Source organism: Mustela nigripes, chromosome 9, assembly GCF_022355385.1.
Source record: "Mustela nigripes isolate SB6536 chromosome 9, MUSNIG.SB6536, whole genome shotgun sequence".
Classification (NCBI taxonomy): domain Eukaryota; kingdom Metazoa; phylum Chordata; class Mammalia; order Carnivora; family Mustelidae; genus Mustela; species Mustela nigripes.
The window spans coordinates 9,586,969-9,605,299 of record NC_081565.1 but is presented as its reverse complement, the minus strand read 5'-3'; the positions used below and the strand labels follow the sequence as shown (position 1 = coordinate 9,605,299).

Sequence of the window (18,331 nt, the reverse complement as noted above, 5' to 3'; positions counted from 1 at the left end):
TTTAAAATTCAGAGGTTATATAGTGAAATTCCACTTTACCTCTGATCTCTAACCTTTATTTCCTCCCCAGAAGGTTCTTGATGTTCTCAGTTTTTCATGTTTTCTTCAAGAGGTTTATATGTATACAGGCAAATTCTTACATATGTTTTCCCAGTCACCCCAGCCCCCTCTTTTCACAAATGGTAGGGTAGTGTGGACTGTTCTGCGTCATGTTTGTTTCATGTACCAGAATTTCATGGAGACAATTCTGTGTCAATTCAAAAGAATTTAATTTTTTCATCGTTGGGTTTAATATAATTTTCAAGAAGAAAAACTTTTTGTGCGCTTGTCTACCTTAATTAGAAATTTTGTTCCCTTATTTAAAAGAGGAAATATTTCATTGTGATCTTTTCCTGTTTAACAGAGCTGTGTTGCTGCCTTTCTTGATGTTGTGATTGGGGGCCGTGCAGTGGAGACCCCTCCAATGTCCTCCGTTAATCTTCTGGAAGGATTGAGCAGAACTGTGGTTTATATAACGTATAGTCAGCTTATTACTCTGGTAATGGCCTTATTCTTTAATAGGATTTTCTCAAAAGTCATTTATCTAAGCATGGGCAGAGTCATAGATGAGTACATTGTGTGAGACATAGATACTGTGTGTGAAAAATGGATCTCACTAGCTAATGTCCTTTTACCTTTGCCAGGTGAATTTTATGAAGAGTGTGATGTCTGGAGATCAGCTGAGAGAAGATAGGATGGCTCTTGACAATTTATTGGCAAACCTGCCCCAGGCAAAGCCGGGAAAAAGCAGCAGTTTGGAAATGACCCCGTATAATACTCCTCAGCTGTCTCCAGCAACCACTCCAGCAAATAAAAAGAATCGATTGCCTATAGGTAAAGAGCATTTCTCATATTTGGGCTTTCCCTTAAATTTAGTGGTTTTTTTTTTTGTTGTTGTTGTTTTTTTTTTTTAAATTTTATTTATTTATTTGACAAAGAGAAATCACAGGTAAGCAGAGAGGCAGGCAGAGAGAGGAGGAAGCAGGCTTCTCCTGGAGCAGAGAGCCCGATGCAGGGCTCGATCCCAGGACCCCGGGATCATGACCCGAGCCGAAAGCAGAGGCTTTAACCCACTGAGCCACCCAGGCGCCCCAAATTTAGTGTTTTTAATTGGCCTTTAATACCGCTCAGTGTTTTGGAATATGGTTTTAAATAATTTGGGAAAGCCTTTCTCTTTGTGTTTACTGATACCAATATAATTTTTAAAAATTGTACCAGTTAAGGTTTTAGCTTTATCTAGATGTACTTTTCACAATTAATTGAGATCATGCCACCTACAGTATATTTTGTTCATATTTTAGTAACTTTTTTAGGAAAAATTGGAAGTGTCATTTGAAATATATAGCCCTGTCATTTCTTCGAAGTTCTAAATAATACAAGAAAATAATAACTTAGAGTTTCTGTTGGTAAATATGAAAATACAGTTATAATTTTTCCATTGTTATTATTATTAATAATTTTTGTCAAGGAGCTAAGGTATCTGTTATTTTATAAAACAAAGATTTCATTTTATTTTGTCAAGCTTATTTAAGAATTGGGTTTAATTATGTTTTATTCACTTAGTAAACATCTGTTACCCACACACACGCACACACACACACACACACACACACACTGAACATTACCATGTACTCTGTACCAGACTCTGGATGAGCATTTTATAGATGTTGTTTCATTTAATTCATGCAAAAAGAGTAGGTATAATCACTATCCTGCATGGGGGGTGCACCTTGTTAGACACCGGGGATACAAAGACCATTAGGATATGCTGTTGCTCTGGTAGTTGCTGGTCGTCTAACTGGAGAGAGTAAGAGGAGTCCAGTTGCCGTCATTATACTGTGTTTGATGGAGATAAGTGTGCATGGAGGTTTATGGGGCACCCATGTTGGCTGGGCGGTGATGGTGTCGGGAGAAGATCCTGGAGACAGTGAAGCTTATACTTTTTCTTGAAGGATGAGTGGGAGTTAGACAAAATAGACCAGAGAGGGAGAGAAAGAGTGTTTAAGCCAAGGGAACAGTGTTTTAGTGCCAATTTTTTAATGAAAATGAGGAGCTCAGCACCAGTTAGTGAATATGAATAGTTACTTTATTTTACACATTTTGAAGAACGGGATTTCATTTTTAAGCTTCTATGAGCTGATTTGTTAAGAACTGACAGTTTCTTAAAATTAATCCATCTTACATTTAACATAATACGAAATAATATCATCAACAAAAATATGGCAACATGTTCTTCAAATCTTTGGCTTTCGTCATCCCAAAATACCAGTTTTCAGAATTAAAAATAGAAAAGGATGAAGTTTGACACTCAGTGATTTTTAAAAAATATTTTAAAATTTATTTTAGAGAAAGAGGGAGTGGGAGCACACAAGCAAGGCAGGAGGCAGAGGGAGAGGGAGATAAGCAGAGTCCTCACTGAGTGTGGGCCTGATATGAGATCATAAGCTGAACCGAAATCAAGAGTTGGGCATTTAACCTACTAGCCACCCAGGTGCCCAACACAGTTATTATTATGTTTTTAAGATTTTATTTATTTATTTGACAGATAGAGATCACAGGTAGGCAGAAAGAGAGAGGAGGAAGCAGGCTCCCTGCTAAGCAGAGAGCCCGATGCGGGGCTTAATCCCAGGACCCTGAGACCATGACCTGAACCGAAGGCAGAGGTTTTAACCCACTGAGCCACCCAGGCGCCCCCACAGTTATTTATTTATTTATTATTATTATTTTTTTTTTGCTCTGAACTCACAGTTATTTTTAATATTAAAGCTTGTTTGTACTTTTCTCTTTTTAAAAGATTATTTATTTATTTATTTGAGAGAGAGAGAGAGAGAGAGAGAGCGAGCATGGGAGGGACAGGTCAGAGGGAGAAACAGACCCCCCACTGAGCAGGAAGCTTGATTTTGGTTTTGATCCTGGGACTCCCAAGATCATGGCCTGAGCCAAAGGTAGTTGCTTAACTAACTGAGCCACCCAGGCACCCACTGTTTGCATTTTTTTAACATGAAGAATTAAATGATTCTTAGTAAATCAGGGATTTTTTTTTTCCCCTCCATTATTCACTCCTGTTTGTTAGTTCTTTCACTTCTTGTCATCTAGAAGTATCATTAAATATGGGTATAATGAAAAGTAAATTTCAGTTGTTTGCACTGTTAGTTCGTATAGTCCTATGACCTGGCCATTGAATTTATTTCATATTTTTAAAAAAATGTGTCCATTATTTCAGAGGGTTGATTTTCTTTCTGTTTAATGCTTTCGCAACCCAGGACAACAGTTAGCAGCCATCACTGCCTGGGATTCCTCAGCCACCAATCTTACTGCTCATATTACTCTAGTAACCCCATTTGGTGGGTAATAGGCTGTTCTTCCTCTTCTTATGTAACTTTCATTTAAAAAATAGTATATGAAAATGTGCTCCATATGCATGTTGCTTTTGCTTTATGTAAATTGCTACATGGATTTTGGTTACTTGCATTTTTATAAATTATAAAGTTTGTTGCTCAAGATTCATGTAGTTATTCATGAAGTGGAATTTAAGTTTCCAGTTCAGGAGAAGGCAGTGCGGGAGGGTTAGCAGATAAAGGTGGGAGTGAGCCTGGGTTCAACTTTTGGAAATTGAAGTGTGCTCTGGATTTTGAAAGTAAGAGCAATTGATGAACAGATCTACAGCATTGTGTAGGGGACTCTTCATATTCCCTCTCATTTTTTAAAGATTTATTTATTAGAGAGGGAGAATGCATGCACACATGGGGGGAAGAGCAGAGAGGAAAGAATCTCAAGCAGACTCTCCGATGAGCGCGGAACTTGACATGGGGCTTTATCCCACAGTCCTGAGATCATGACCTGAGCCAAAACCAAGAAACCAAGAGTTAGAAGCTCAACCAACTGAACCCCCGGGGACCCCAAGGGAATTCTTTATATTTGTCTTCAAGTAGGTCAGCTTTCACTCAAAGTGAAGTTGAAAGACATTTGTTATTTTTAGTGGTTTTGCTTTATTTCTGTACTTTTGATTATTTTGTACCAAAGTAGAATTTGTATTTGGGATTTCAGTTATACTGAATTTTATTGCCCTCTGAAAGAAATTTGAAACTTACCACAGAAGACTTAAACTCATAGAGAAATTGTCAAACTATAAATCTTTCAGAATCCAAAAGTTCTTGTAATGTGTGTGGGATGGTTATTTTAGAAAAAAAGTATTACTTGTTTTTACTTAAAGGTTAAAACTTGTTTAAAAACAAACAAACAAACTTGTTTACTTACAGAAAAGGGCTCCCCCAAGTAATTAGATTTTTCATTAATTTAGAATGTTTCTATAAAGCAGAAGGGAAACTTAATATTCAAACATAGGGAAGTCTTTTTTTTTCTGCATTTTTGGAAAGAAATTAGTACATTTCAGGAAAATCAGCATGTTTTAAAAAACTGATTATGATTTTGTCAGTGGTTGTCCAATTAGCATATATTACTTTATATGGCTAAAAGGTTGCTATGGGAAATTTTCTGACACTTATGAGTTCAGTGGCAGTTAAATCATAGGAGAAATAGTAGACGGTATCTTGATAAGAAATAAGGCAGTGCTCTTCTTGTCCCCCCAAGTCTTTGAGATGTGTTTGCTGTTCCTGCAGGTGCGCTCATCTGTGTGTCACTCACTGTCAGGTGCACATAGACTATTGTTTCAGTTTTTTTTTTTTTTAAAGATTTATTTATTTATTTGACAGACAGAGATCACAATTAGGCAGAGAGGCAGACAGAGAGAGAGAAGGAAGCAGGCTCCCTGCTGAGCAGAGAGCCCGATGTGGGGCTCGATCCTAGGACCCTGGGATCATGACCTGAGCCGAAAGCAGAGGCTTTAACCCACTGAGCCACCCAGGTGCTCCTATTGTTTCAGTTTTGAAGGACAATCTATGTCACTCATTAGTAGAGTAACTGGGAAGTTGTAGGGTTTTTTAAAAAAATTCATATTCTCCACTCTTTTTTTTTGTGCATGCGCAAAGTCCTAGAAGATACATTTTTGTATTTACTGTACCATTTTCTTCATCTTGTCTTGTTCTCTAAATTATATTTGAAAAATTTTTTATTAGCAGCTCGAAGTAGAAGCCGCACCAATGTGCTAATGGACTTACATATGGACCATGAAGGATCATCTCAAGAAACCATCCAGGAAGTACAGCCAGAAGAGGTGTTGGTCATTTCCTTAGGGACAGGTCCCCAGCTCACTCCAGGGATGATGTCAGAAAATGAGGTATGAATGTATTGTTACATTTAACTTAGAGCCATCAATATTAAGGAATTAGGTTCTTTTTTTTTTTTTTTTCCTCTAATTCATGGTCTCTTGCTTCTATGAGTGCATTAATTGCCAAACTCCCTGTGAACAGTTCTGGGGGCCTTTCACATTAATGCATTGATAGTACAATCATTGGTGATTAGGGCTACACCGAAAGGAATTTTCCTCATAGTCTTAAAGAGACAGGAAGTGAGGAAATTGTAGTATGGAAATTGAAAAGACTTTTCCATTGACCTGTAGGAAATGTTTTTTTGTTTCTTTTCTTTCTGATGATATACTAGTGGTATCCCTGCTTTAAAGAGCCAGACTTTTTTTTTTTTTTTAAAGATTTTTATTTATTTATTTGACAGAAAGAGATCACAAGTAGGCAGAGAGGCAGGCAGAGAGAGAGGAAGGGAAGAAGGCTCCCTGCTGAGCAGAGAGCCCGATGCGGGACTTGATCCCAGGACCCTGAGATCATGACCTGAGCCGAAGACAGTGGCTTAACCCACTGAGCCACCCAGGCGCCCGAGCCAGACATTGTTTAGAAATACTCTGTTTTTAGAAATACTCTGTTTTTTGGTCAGTTAGAAAGAAATGGTAGACAGAATTGAAAAGAAAACTAAGAGGGCGCCTGGGTGGCTCAGTGGTTTAAGCCGCTGCCTTCGGCTCAGGTCATGATCTTGGGGTCCTGGGATCGGGTCCCGCATCGGGCTCTCTGCTCAGCAGGGAGCCTGCTTCCCTCTCTCTCTCTCTGCCTGCCTCTCCATCTACTTGTGATTTCTCTCTGTCAAATAAATAAATAAAATCTTAAAAAAAAATAATAAAGAAAGAAAGAAAGAAAGAAAACTAAGAAAAGAAAATATTTTGAAGAAATGGACTTGGGGTGTGGGCATCACTTTTAAGATATTCGTATATAGAAGAGCTTGGAACAGAGGCAAAAAGAATGAAGAAATCAAAAAGAAGCATCATTTTATACTCAACAGGGACTGCTTATTAGTCAAGAAAACCTATTCATGACTTGGGATAAAGGGACTAGTTACAGTGGTCAATGAAGTGATGATAGTGGTTGGTACAGCTGTGTTTGGATCTGTGCCATGACCCTTAGGAAAGAGTTCTGGACTTGGCCAGAAGACACACACACACACAAATGGCCATAGACACACACACACACACACACACAAATGAACTGGCAAAATCTGTCAGAATCAACTTTTTAGGAACTCTAGAATGTAATAAACTTAAAATATATGGGGAATGTTAGATGAGGAAAAGCAACTGCTGCATTTCAGATAGGGAGCTGTGGCGTTTTACCTTCCCTGCGTAACCTTCCCCGGGTTCCCAGCTCTGGCAGTCCTGAAGGCAGCAGCCTGCATTCCTGTGCAGGGTAATCTCTTCCTTGTGGTATGAGCCTTTTGTTTGCTGTTAACCTTACCGTTCTCTAGGCCTTTAGATAGATTTTTTCCTGAAGATTCTTTGTACATTGCTCACTGTGAGTTTAAAGATCCAAGTTATCTTAAAAATACAAAATGTAAAATTTTACATCTGCATTTAATTTCAAGCAGATAGGAAAATAATTCTATTTTTACTTATTTGTTTGAGTGGGAGGGTAGGGGACGGCGCAAAGGGAGGGAAAGAGAATCTTTTTTTAAAAGATTTTATTTATTTGAGAGACAGAAAGCACAAGCAGGGGGAGGGAAGAAGGGGCAGAGGCAGAAGGAGAGGCAGACTCCCGCTGAACATGGGGCTGACATGGGGCTCGATTTTAGCACCCTGAGATCATGACCTGAGCCAAGGTAGATGCTTAACCGACAGAGCCATCCAGATGCCCCAGGAGCGAGAGAATCTTTTTTTTTTTTTTTTTTTTTTTTAAATTTTTTATTTATTTTATTTGACAGAGAGATCACAAGTAGGTAGAGAGGTAGGCAGAGACAGAGGGGGAAGCAGGCTCCCTGCTGAGCAGAGAGCCCGATGCGGGGCTCGATCCCAGGACCCTGAGATCATGACCTGAGCCGAAGGCAGCGGCTTAATCCACTGAGCCACCCAGGCGCCCCCAGGAGCGAGAGAATCTTAAGCGCTTGTCTCTACACCCAGCATAGAGCCGTATGTGGGTTTTTTGTTAAAAATGAAAATTTAAGATTAAGAAGAACTTAAATATGCATTTACTTTGTTCTGTTTTCATATCAGTAACCTCTCAGTTCTGATAAACCAGTGGCGTTTTATTTTTCAGGTCTTAAACATGCAACTTTCGGATGGAGGACAAGGAGATGTCCCTGTCGATGAAAACAAACTCCACGGTAAACCTGATAAAACCTTGCGCTTTTCCCTCTGCAGTGATAATCTGGAAGGAATATCTGAAGGTGAAGGGTTACTTCATTCAAAGAGTTAATGTGATTCAAGTAATACTTTTGTCTTCTGATCTTTAAAGGAGCCTTAAAAATTATAATTATACCATCTGTTCCTCTCCCTGAGGAGAGTAATGAAATTTTCCTCTAATGATCTTGAAGAGTTGGCTATAAGGATTGTTTCTGGAATAAACTAAGATTGCAAGAAAATAATTTAAAAAGAAAAAGATTGCAAGAGACCTTTGATCATATAAAATGGGGAAGATAAAGGTCTTTATTGAGACTTGAGTAATGCCAAGTTTCTCTAGTATTAATTAAGGTATCCCAAAGCTTATGAAGCTCCTTTAGAGGGATAGAGTGCATGTCTGAATGGGAGAAATGGACTCACTAGTATTTTAGGATGTTGTGTATACCTTAAATGTTCTGTATTTCTTTATTCACATACACATCTTTATGAAGTAGGAAGATACAGTGGAAATGGGAATAACAGTAGAAAATTAAAACTGTAGATTGTGTAGTGAGATTTTGTCATTTCATGTATGAGGACAAACTTTTTTTAATGAAGAAAGTTGAGTTTACTATCATTTTAAGCAAAATATAATTTTTCCTTTTTCTCTGACTTTTTAGAACAGAAGTAATGTACATTCATTCTAGAAAATGCAGAAATGAAATTGAATCATTGTAATTTCACTGTTCTACTTTTTGGGGGCTTGAACTTTTGACCCAGGATCACAACCTGAGCTGAGATCAAGAGTTGGATGCTTAACTGACTGAGTCGCCCAGGCGCCGTACCATTCTATTAATAGCAGCATTTTGGTTTATTTATAGCAAGAGTAGGTTTATGTTGTTTTGTAACCCTTTTTTGTTTAACAGTCTAGCGGGGACACTTCCCTTTCTTAAATAACTTAGGTTCTTAATGGTTTTTTCTTTAACTTAAAGTGGGCATAATTTATTTAAACATTCTTGTATGATTAAACATATAGATTGTTTTTACTTTCCAAGCATTATTAAAAGCCCTTCGACAAGCAGTGTTAGGTGAATTTTTTAGTTGTTTCCTAGGATAAATTCCTAGAAGCACAATTGCTGGCTTAAAGGGTATGTGTATTTTTAAGGTACAGATGCAGTATTAAAAGCACCCTGACACCTGGGTGGCTTCGTTGGTTAAACATCCCACTCTTGATTTTGACTCAGGTCATGATCTCAGGGTCATTAGATTGTGCCCCATGTTAGCCTCCATGCTGGACGTGGAGCCTTTCTGGTATCGAGCCCCACATCTGGCTCCGTGCTTAGCGGGAGTCTGTTTGAGATTTTCTCTCCCTCTGCTTCTCCCTGTGCCCCATGCTCGCATACTTTCTCTCTCTAAAATAAATATATACATAGAAATAAATAAATGCACCTTATTCAGTTTTCAGTCTGTTACCAAGGCATGAAAAGTTGCATGGTGGCTTGTGACTTAAAAAACGTACTCACAGTATAAACATTTCTCTAGGTCCATCAAATCGCTCTAATTCAGTGTCCTCTCTAGACCTGGAAGGAGAGTCTGTATCAGAACTTGGAGCAGGACCTTCTGGGAGTAATGGAGTTGAAGCTCTCCAGCTATTAGAGCATGAACAAGGTAAAGTGAAGTTGAACACATTTGTTCAAGTAGCAAAGAATTTGCCCGGCTGCAGGATAAACTACATGTTTCCATGTCAGTTGGCTGTGTTCGGTGAAAGAATAAATGTAGGTTGCTTATATAATGACCAGAAAACTTGCATTTATTCAAAATTTTTTCAGTTAAAAATGTTTAGTTGGGGGGCGCCTGGGTGGCTCATCGGGTTAATAAGCCTCTGCCTTCGGCTCAGGTGATGATCCCATGGTCCTGGGATGGAGCTGTCTGCTCAGCAGGAAGCCTGCTTCTCCCTCTTTTTCTGCCTGCCTCTCTGCCTACTTGTGATCTCTGTCAGATAAATAAATAAGGGGCGCCTGGGTGGCTCAGTGGGTTAAAGCCTCTGCCTTAGGCTCAGGTCATGATCCCAGGGTCCTGGGATCGAGCTCCACGTCGGGCTCTCTGTTCAGTGGGGAGCCTGCTTCCTCCTCTCTCTCTCTGCCTGCCTCTCTGCCTACTTGTGATCTGTCTGTTAAATAAATAAATAAAGTCTTTTACAAATAAATAAATAAAATCTTAAAAAAAAATACTTAGTTGGTAAATGAATTATTTTAGGCTTAAGTTACATAGAATAATTAAAATGAATTGCTTGAATTCTATAATATTTGGCATTTCAATTCTGTAATACTGAAATTTTAAGGGAGACAAAGATAAATATTTGGGGTTAAAGGCACTTGGAATAGGGAGAGGATGGTATACAAATGTCTGAAAGTGTTATAAAAGGGCCTTGGCGATTCTCTGAGTGGGAGATACAGGTGGTTAGAAGTGTAGGAAAAAACTTAGTGGAAGAAAATGCTAGCCTTAAAGCCCGGCTCGCATTGCATTGGCAGAAACTAAAGATGGGGCATTCTAGGTGAAGGAATAGAATAGTACAAGCAGGTCAGGGAAGTGGGAAACCATAGTACTTAACTCAGGAACTGCCAAGTAGGGGAATGACATGGGGTCAGGACTGAAAAGTAGGCGGATCCCTGTTGTGCTTTAGGAAGATGAATTTGAAAAAGTTCTTTGGATTTGTTGATTTAAAGATCACTGGTGGACTTCAAGGGAGTGTTGATGGCAGATTGTAGATCAGCTGGGTCAGAGGCAATATTCTGAGACCTGCGTGCGCATCAAAATAACCTGGGAAACTGAAAGCCATTTCCCATGTCTCATTTCTAGGAATCCTTGTGCAGTTCATTTTCAGAAAGGAAAAGAGCATTGCCAGTTGGGATATGTGTGGCTTGAATAAAAGTAGTAGTATATTTTACTGGACTAGTTTGTCATATTAGTTAGGATTAAATTTTCTGCAAATAAGAAAGAAACCTAAAATAATAGCTTAAGACAGAAGTTGAAAGAATATCACTTAACAAGCCCTCTAGGTGATTCTGATGTAGGTGGTTGGTGTCTCCATTTTGTGAACATGAGGTTAATAAATTGAGACAAATTACAGACTATTTTACTCATTAGTCCAGGGAAGAGAGAAAACTCTAGTATCAGGGGAATGTATGCAAGGCAAATGAAAAAAATATTTTTCTATCAGTTCATTATTGCTGGAGTAATTGCTATGTAACAAACCACCTCAAAACTTAGTGACTTAAGACAACAAACATTTATTTGTGCTCTCAGGTCTGTGGGTCAGCTGGGTGGTTCTGATTTTGACTAGACTGACTCATGTATTTGCAGTCACCGGCTCTTGGGAAGGGAGCTCTGCCAGTCTTAGTTGGGGGACGGTTGTTCAGTGAGGACGTGGCTGCTCTGGAATGGCCTTTGCTTTGTTCCCTGTGGTCCCTCATCCACCAGTGGGCTAGCTTAAGCTTGTTCTCATGGCAGAACCAAGGGTGAAAAAAAGGGCAGAAGTTTATAAGGGTCTTTTGAGGTCTAGCCTTGGAACTGGCACACTTCTTTACTCTTTTGGCCAAAGCAAGTAACAAAGCCTGTGCAAATACATGGAGAGGAAAATATATCCCAGTTTGTTATCAGAATCACACTGCCCCAGTTAGTCTATCAGAAATGGGGGTCCATATGCTGAGCTTTGTTCAGAGAGGGAAATAGTACATCCGCAGGGAGATGATTCAGTGCCTTGGTATTGCATGCTCAGTGTTCATGAGAAAATATGTATCTTTAAAGTTGATTTAAAAAAAATAGCTGTGCTGCCATTTTTAAAGTACGTAATTTTGTTTTTGATAGCTACAACACAAGATAATCTTGATGATAAGCTAAGGAAGTTTGAAATACGTGACATGATGGGACTGACAGATGACAGAGATATATCAGAAACAGTGAGTGAGACCTGGAGTACAGATGTCTTGGGAAGTGATTTTGATCCTAACATTGATGAAGATCGCTTACAAGAAATTGCAGGTAACTGCTGTTTAATTTTTCTGCAAGATTGCTGTTTAGTTATTCATACCCACCTACCCTTCATGGGCAGGGACTTCAGCCTCCGACAGACAGACTGGGAAGCTGAGATAACTGTATGTAACAAGGCACTTGTGTCTTTCTTTCTTTACCTAAATATAGGTAGTGTTTTTCCCTGTCTGCATTTAACTCCCCCTTCCCTGCCAAAAAAGAAAAAAGTTTTCTGAATTAGCTTCTTGTTTTCAGGGCATAGTATATATTCTTATGATATTCTATTTGAGACTAAATACCTTACCTGAAGATGAAAATTCTTATAGATTATAGCCATAAAGTCTTTCAGAATAATATAGTACTGAGATTCTCTAAAAATTGAATTTAGTAGGGCACCTGGCTGGCTCAGTCGGTAGAACATGTGGCTCTTGATCTCAGGGTTTTGAGTTGAAGGCCTATGTTGGTCATAGAGCTTACTTTAAAAAAAAAAGAAAAAGAAAAAAAAGAAAAGAATTTTCTTTTGGAAGGATTAATTCAGTTCCAAAAGAGGGACTATAGTTTTTTCTTTTTTTTTTTTTAATGTCAAGTGTATTGAGGTTCAATTTACATACTTTAAAACTCACCGTCTTTAGGATACTGCTGTTTTGTGAGTTTTGAAAGATTTCATACAGTCCTATTAGCAGCATGTTCATTTTCACTTTAAATTGTGGAACATTTCAGTCAAATCCAAGAGAGAAGATTGAACTCTCTGTACCCGTCATTCAGCTTCAACTAGCACAAGTAGACGTGTGGCAGGTTTTGTCTCCTCTCTTTTCCCATTACCCTTTTACCCTATCCCCCTGTTATGTTTAGGCAAGTTCCAGACGTTATTTTATTTGTAATTATTTTATGATATATCTTTAAACGGTAACTTTCACCAGTAATCTTTTGCCAAAAGTTTCCTATGCACTACAGTAGAAATGTTCTTTTGAAAGGCATAGTTAGATGTCGTGGAGCATCCTGAACTTGAGTATTTCTAACACGGGTGTATAATCATATTTAATCCTTTCTATTTGTCTTTATAAGTAGTGTAAACAGATTTCTTCATTGGTTTTGCATTACTTTGTTTCAGGGGCCAAAGTAGTACATTTCCTGGCAGAAAGCTGTTTGAGCAATGAGCTGTATTTGCAGTTGAATCCGTGCTACAGAGATGTGTATTTTCCTGCAAATATTTTTTTTTTCCCTGCAAATATATTTTATTGCTCTAAATACGTGGCTAATGTGCTGGAAGAAAACATATTTGGCCAGTATAACTTTCTGTGGTTAACTATCTCCATTTGAGTGTTTTTAATCCCTGTGAAGACTATATAGTTTAGGTATTTAGGGACACATGTAAAAATGTACTACAAAACCCAGATGAAAGCTGGTTGAAATGACTTGACCCTAATGATGGATGTTTTCTCTATGGAGAGTCCAAGGTGAACAGGAGGAAACTGAGAAAAAGGAGCTTAAGCTGTGCCATTGTGACCAAAGTGGGAAATTTGTTTTTAGTGGTGCTATTGATTGAAATTACACTTACTTTGGCTTCCTTCTGGTGGATAGAGTAGAGATGACCTTAGTTTAGTGTTTGGTCCTTCTCCATTATCACTGCTCTTTCCATCAGGATCTTCGTTAACCCTTTGCTCCCCACTGGTTATACAGGTGCAGCAGCAGAGAACATGTTAGGCAGTTTACTGTGCCTGCCAGGTTCAGGGTCAGTGCTTCTTGACCCCTGCACTGGTTCTACCATATCAGAGACAACAAGCGAAGCTTGGAGTGTAGAGGTATTGCCAAGTGACTCAGGTTAGTATGCCATCGTTGTTTGCTTTTTGATTTGCACAGAAGTTTTAAATATAAGGTATCTTAATTTCTGTACTCTGTACATTTTTGTCAAGTGTGACACAACCATCTTACTAAGAATTTCAGGTGGACAGTTAGGGCATTTTCTGTCCATCAAGAAAAAAATGCAGTGTTGGATGGCATAGGCTAAGATGGCAGGTGCTTTTTGATTGTGTGTTCAGTTATTTTTAAGTATTTGGTAGCAACTCACCAGAGTTCTGTGTGGGACCCTCAGTTCAGTATCTCGCACTAACTCATCACAAAATAGGAATAGCAGTACAACTTGAACCCTGAGCAGTTGGATGCTTGGTAAGCATGCCTAGATTCATCCCAGGGAGAACTTGACCCTTTAAAAGATAGCTAATATATTTTTGAAATATACTGAAATTGAGACTCTCAAGTCTTGAGAATTATTTTGTACAGGATTATTATAAATGTATACAAAGTGTTTTGTACTTTCTCTTTTCTTAAAAATTACATTTCTCCTTTATTTTGTATTCTGATTATGAAGATAAAACTTTGCTTTCAATGAAATGTCAACTACCAGAATGCAAATTTAAGTAACTGTGTGTCTGAAGAACATTCTGTCTGATTTACTTGGCTCAAGAATAATTAAGTGATTCTGATATGTTTTATAGTATCAATGGACTCAGATATGCTTCCCTTTACATAAGGAGACAGTAGGATTAGCTTACTGTCTATTGAGTGCCCGTAGAAGTTACTTTTTAGAAAATGTTTGGTTTAATGTTAAGCTATTTTGTATTTTCTTACTGAGTTTACTTCTTAACCAATAGCATATTTTATGAGATTAGTGATCTACAGGCAGAGTCTTCACCTTTGCACAACAACTGGCCTATACTGAAATGAAAATCACAACCTCAGCTTCTTTAACACTCGATCTAACCAACTTTGCTAACTGGCCCAGACTTAGAAATCTGTTTACAATGATTTCATTCACATTCTGGTAGCTTCCCTCATGTGGGTCACAAGTTGAAACTGTGGCATGCTAATAGAATCACTAATGTGGCACCTCATGTCTTCTGTTTAGAGGCCCCGGATCTAAAGCAGGAGGAGCGTCTACAAGAGCTGGAGAGCTGCTCTGGACTAGGTAGCACGTCTGATGATACAGATGTCAGGGAGGTCAGTTCCCGCCCCAGCACACCAGGCCTCAGTGTTGTGTCGGGTATGTCTGTCTTGTTTTAAGGAATAAGGATTGCAAGGTGTGTTCCCACCTCTCCATTTATAAAATTGATAACAAAAAGATATGTTTTATTTAAGAGTTGAGGAATATTCCAGGAAACAGAATTATTTCCATGGAACCTTAAATCTCTGAGAACTTAACGTGTGGCTTTATAGAGCCTGTTGAAGTAATTGGCAAACAGTCTGTGTGTGTTCCCTAATTCTGATCTTGGTGGCCTCTGCTACTGTATTTAGATACCACATGATACTTGTGATTGTGTTGTACAAATCAAGGTAAGCATATGTAGGCAGTTGTACAATAAAGGATCTGATACCAAACATCTTGCATGTATAGCACTGGGACATAAAAATTTTGAGAATATTTACATTTCTCCAAACTTCATATACTTTTCGTGTGGTTATTTTATTCTTCTTGCTGTTTATTTTTTACTTTATTTATTTATTTAAAGGCATAAGTGCAACCTCTGAGGATATTCCCAATAAGATTGAAGACCTGAGATCCGAGTGCAGCTCTGATTTTGGTGGTAAAGATTCTGTCACTAGTCCAGACATGGATGAAGTAACTCATGGTAAGAAGGGGAAAGGAGAATGACTTTAAAATGATCACATTCAGGGCACCTGGGTGGCTCAGTGGGTGAAGCCGCTGCCTTCGGCTCAGGTAATGATCTCGGGGTCCCGGGATCGAGTCCCGCATTGGGCTCTCTACTCAGCAGAGAGCCTGCTTCCTCCTCTCTCTCTCTCTCTCTCTCTCTCTCTGCCTGCCTCTCTGCCTACTTGTGATTTCTCTCTGTCAAATAAATAAATAAAATCTTTAAAAAAAAAAAAATGATCACATTCAAACTGGCAGTCTTATAATTTTGCTGTGATAATATCAGTTGGTAGAGCACTTTGGGGTGTAATTTGGCAGTGCGTAAGTAAGGCCTTGAAAATTCATAAATCAGGGGTGCCTGGTGGCTCAGTTGGTTAAGCATCCAACTCTTGGTCTCAGCTCAGGTCTTGATCTAGGGTCGTGAGTTCAGGCCCTAAAAGAAAGGAAATTGACAAACTAAATTTGGTTCAGTTAGCCTACTTTAGGAATAGTCATCAGGAAAGAGTTCTGTGTATGCAGAAGGTCTTATGTTCTTTGTAGCATTTACATTGATGTTCTTCATAGCTTCCCTATTGGCAGAAAATGAGAAACAACCTAAGGATTGAAAAATTGAATTGCTGAGTGAATTTTGATGTACCCACTTATAATTTATGTGACTGTTTTGTGGATATATTATTTTAAATCCTTTAAAGCATATGAAATAACTTGAAACTCTAGAAATGCTAGAACATAGTATCTCTTGGGAAATCTATCCTGAAGAATTTCATATGTAATACAATAAAACACTAAAAAACCTATCAGGGGTGCTTGGTGGCTTGGTCGCTAAGTGTCTGCCTTTGGCTCAGGTCATGATCCCAGGGTCCTGGGATGGAGCCCCACATTGGATTCCCTGCTCAGCGGGAAGTCTGCTTCTCCCTGTTTCCCACTCCTCCTGCTTGTGTTCCTTCTCTTGCTGTGTCTCTCAAATGAATAAATAAAATCTTTTTAAAAAATTAAAAAATAGATTAAAGACCTATCATAGAGAAAGCACAGGAAAGAAATACCAGAATGCTGGCAGTGGTTTTATGTGCTGAGTTTTAGATACTTTTTCTTTCTCATAAAAAATGGGTTTTGTTTTGTTTTGTTTTTTAAAGATTTTATATTTATTTGACAGAAAGAGATCACAAGTACACAGAGGGGCAGGCAGAGAGAGAGAGAGAGGAAGCAGGCTCCCCAAGGCGCAGAGAGCCTGATGTGGGGCTCGATCCCAGGACCCTGGGATCATGACCTGAGCCGAAGGCAGAGGCTTTAACCCACTGAGTCACCCAGGCGCCCCACAAAACCTTTTTTCATAGTAGTAAAAGGTTATTTTCCTTTTCATTGTATTGACATTTGCACTGATGGGGCACAAGCAGAGGTGGGTAGATTGGCCGGGGCAGGCCTGAGCATGAAGCAGAGCGAGCAGTCACTATATTCTCTCCCAGCTAAAAAAGAAAGTTTTACGTACGAGTATTTTTCATGAAGCAATAAAAATTATTTAATCACATATGAACCCTGAGGACACATCTGTTTAAAATTCTGGAGAAATCAGAAATAGTCCTAATGCATTTCTTTTTTTTTTTTTTTTAGATTTTGTTTTTATTTATTTGACAGAGAACACAAGTAGGCAGAGAGGCAGGCAGAGAGACAGGCAGAGAGGGGGAAGCAGGCTTCCCACTGAGTAGAGAGTCCAATGGGGGGCTAGATCCCAGGACCCTGGGATCATGACCCGAGCCAAAGGCAGAGGCTTTAACCCACTGAGCCACCCAGGTGCCCCCTCCTAATGCATTTCTGCTGCAGTCTGAAATGCGAAGTATCTCAAAGAGAAACACTTAGATGCTTATTGGAGCTGTGAGCTTAACTAGCTGTTTCTTCTCTTGTTTGTCTTTCACGACACACCATTTTTACTTGAAAGAAGGACTGACAAACTGTAGTTACTCATATTTGGGTATTTGGCAGGCATTTCTTGAAAATTAAACAAGGGAGCCTATCACTTCAAGGAAAACAACTGGCAGAGTTTGTTGCCAGTGATAAAATTCAGGCTTTCAGATAAAAATGACAATTATAGAAAATTTGTATTCACCTTCATGAGCTTGACAGCTTACTGATATTTAAAGACTTTTCTGATGAGACTGGTGTTTTTTTTCTGATGAGAATATAATTTTTTGATATTATATATTGAAGTGTGTCAACATGTGAGGATCTACGTATCTAATTGAATCAGTAGTTTCCAGGTGATCAATATATGATGTTATAGAAATCATTTAGAGTAGAAGACAGACCAATTAATTTTAATGTAACAGAGTAAAAGTTCATTGATTTGGTTTCTGATTCCTAATTGTAGCTAACCTTAAAATACTAATCAGGATTCGGTGTTGTATCATAGAAGAATGTGCACGGTTATCTGAGAAGGCTATTAAAATATCTTCCTTTTTCTAACTACATATCTGTGTAAGGCCAGCTTCATATACTTCAGTCAAAATACGTATTGCAAGTGGGCGCCTGGGTGGCTCAGTGGGTTAAGCCTCTGCCTTCGGCTCAGGTCATGATCTCAGGGTTCTGGAATTGAGCCCCGTATTGGTCTCTCTGCTCAGCAGGGAGCCTGCTTCCTCCTCTCTCTCTGCCTGCTTCTCTGCCTACTTGTGATCTCTATCTGTCAAATAAATAAATAAAATCTTAAAAAAGAAAAAAAAGAATTTCAAAATCTACAACTTTTTATTTATACTCCTAGGTATATGTGCTGCCGAAGCGAGCACATATACTTCTTCTAGGTAATATTGCCATTATTATTATTATTATTATTGTTAAAGATTTTGTTTATTTGAGAGTGAGAAAGAGAGAGCACAAGCAGGAGGAGTGACAAGAGGGCAAAGCAGTTTTGACTCGGGGCTCAATCCTAGGACCCAGGGATTATCACCTGAGCCAAAGGCAGACGCTTCATTGACTGAGCCACCCAGGCACCCCTGCCCTTATTATTATTATTATTATTTTGTCCTTATCTTTATAGGTGGAAAGAAGGTGAGCCTCAGGGCAGTTGTGACATTCTGAAA

The 18,331-nt window shown here is 38.8% G+C and overlaps 1 protein-coding gene across 6 annotated transcripts in view; it reads left to right on the top strand.

Moving 5' to 3' along the window:
- The window catches only part of GAPVD1 (GTPase activating protein and VPS9 domains 1), a 77,988-nt gene that overhangs the window by 38,593 nt on the left and 21,064 nt on the right, over positions 1-18,331 (top strand). For 2 of the 6 annotated variants that reach the window (XM_059410811.1, XM_059410808.1), the window contains exons 5-13: positions 404-538; positions 684-873; positions 5,115-5,275; positions 7,527-7,593; positions 9,131-9,256; positions 11,456-11,629; positions 13,298-13,438; positions 14,523-14,657; positions 15,124-15,243. In XM_059410811.1, the coding sequence (XP_059266794.1) occupies positions 404-538; positions 684-873; positions 5,115-5,275; positions 7,527-7,593; positions 9,131-9,256; positions 11,456-11,629; positions 13,298-13,438; positions 14,523-14,657; positions 15,124-15,243 (1,249 nt within the window). Of the gene's footprint in view, positions 1-403; positions 539-683; positions 874-5,114; positions 5,276-7,526; positions 7,657-9,130; positions 9,257-11,455; positions 11,630-13,297; positions 13,439-14,522; positions 14,658-15,123; positions 15,244-18,331 lie in introns of those variants that run through there. The other 4 variants (XM_059410809.1, XM_059410806.1, XM_059410807.1 and 1 more) reach the window with 3 other exon arrangements.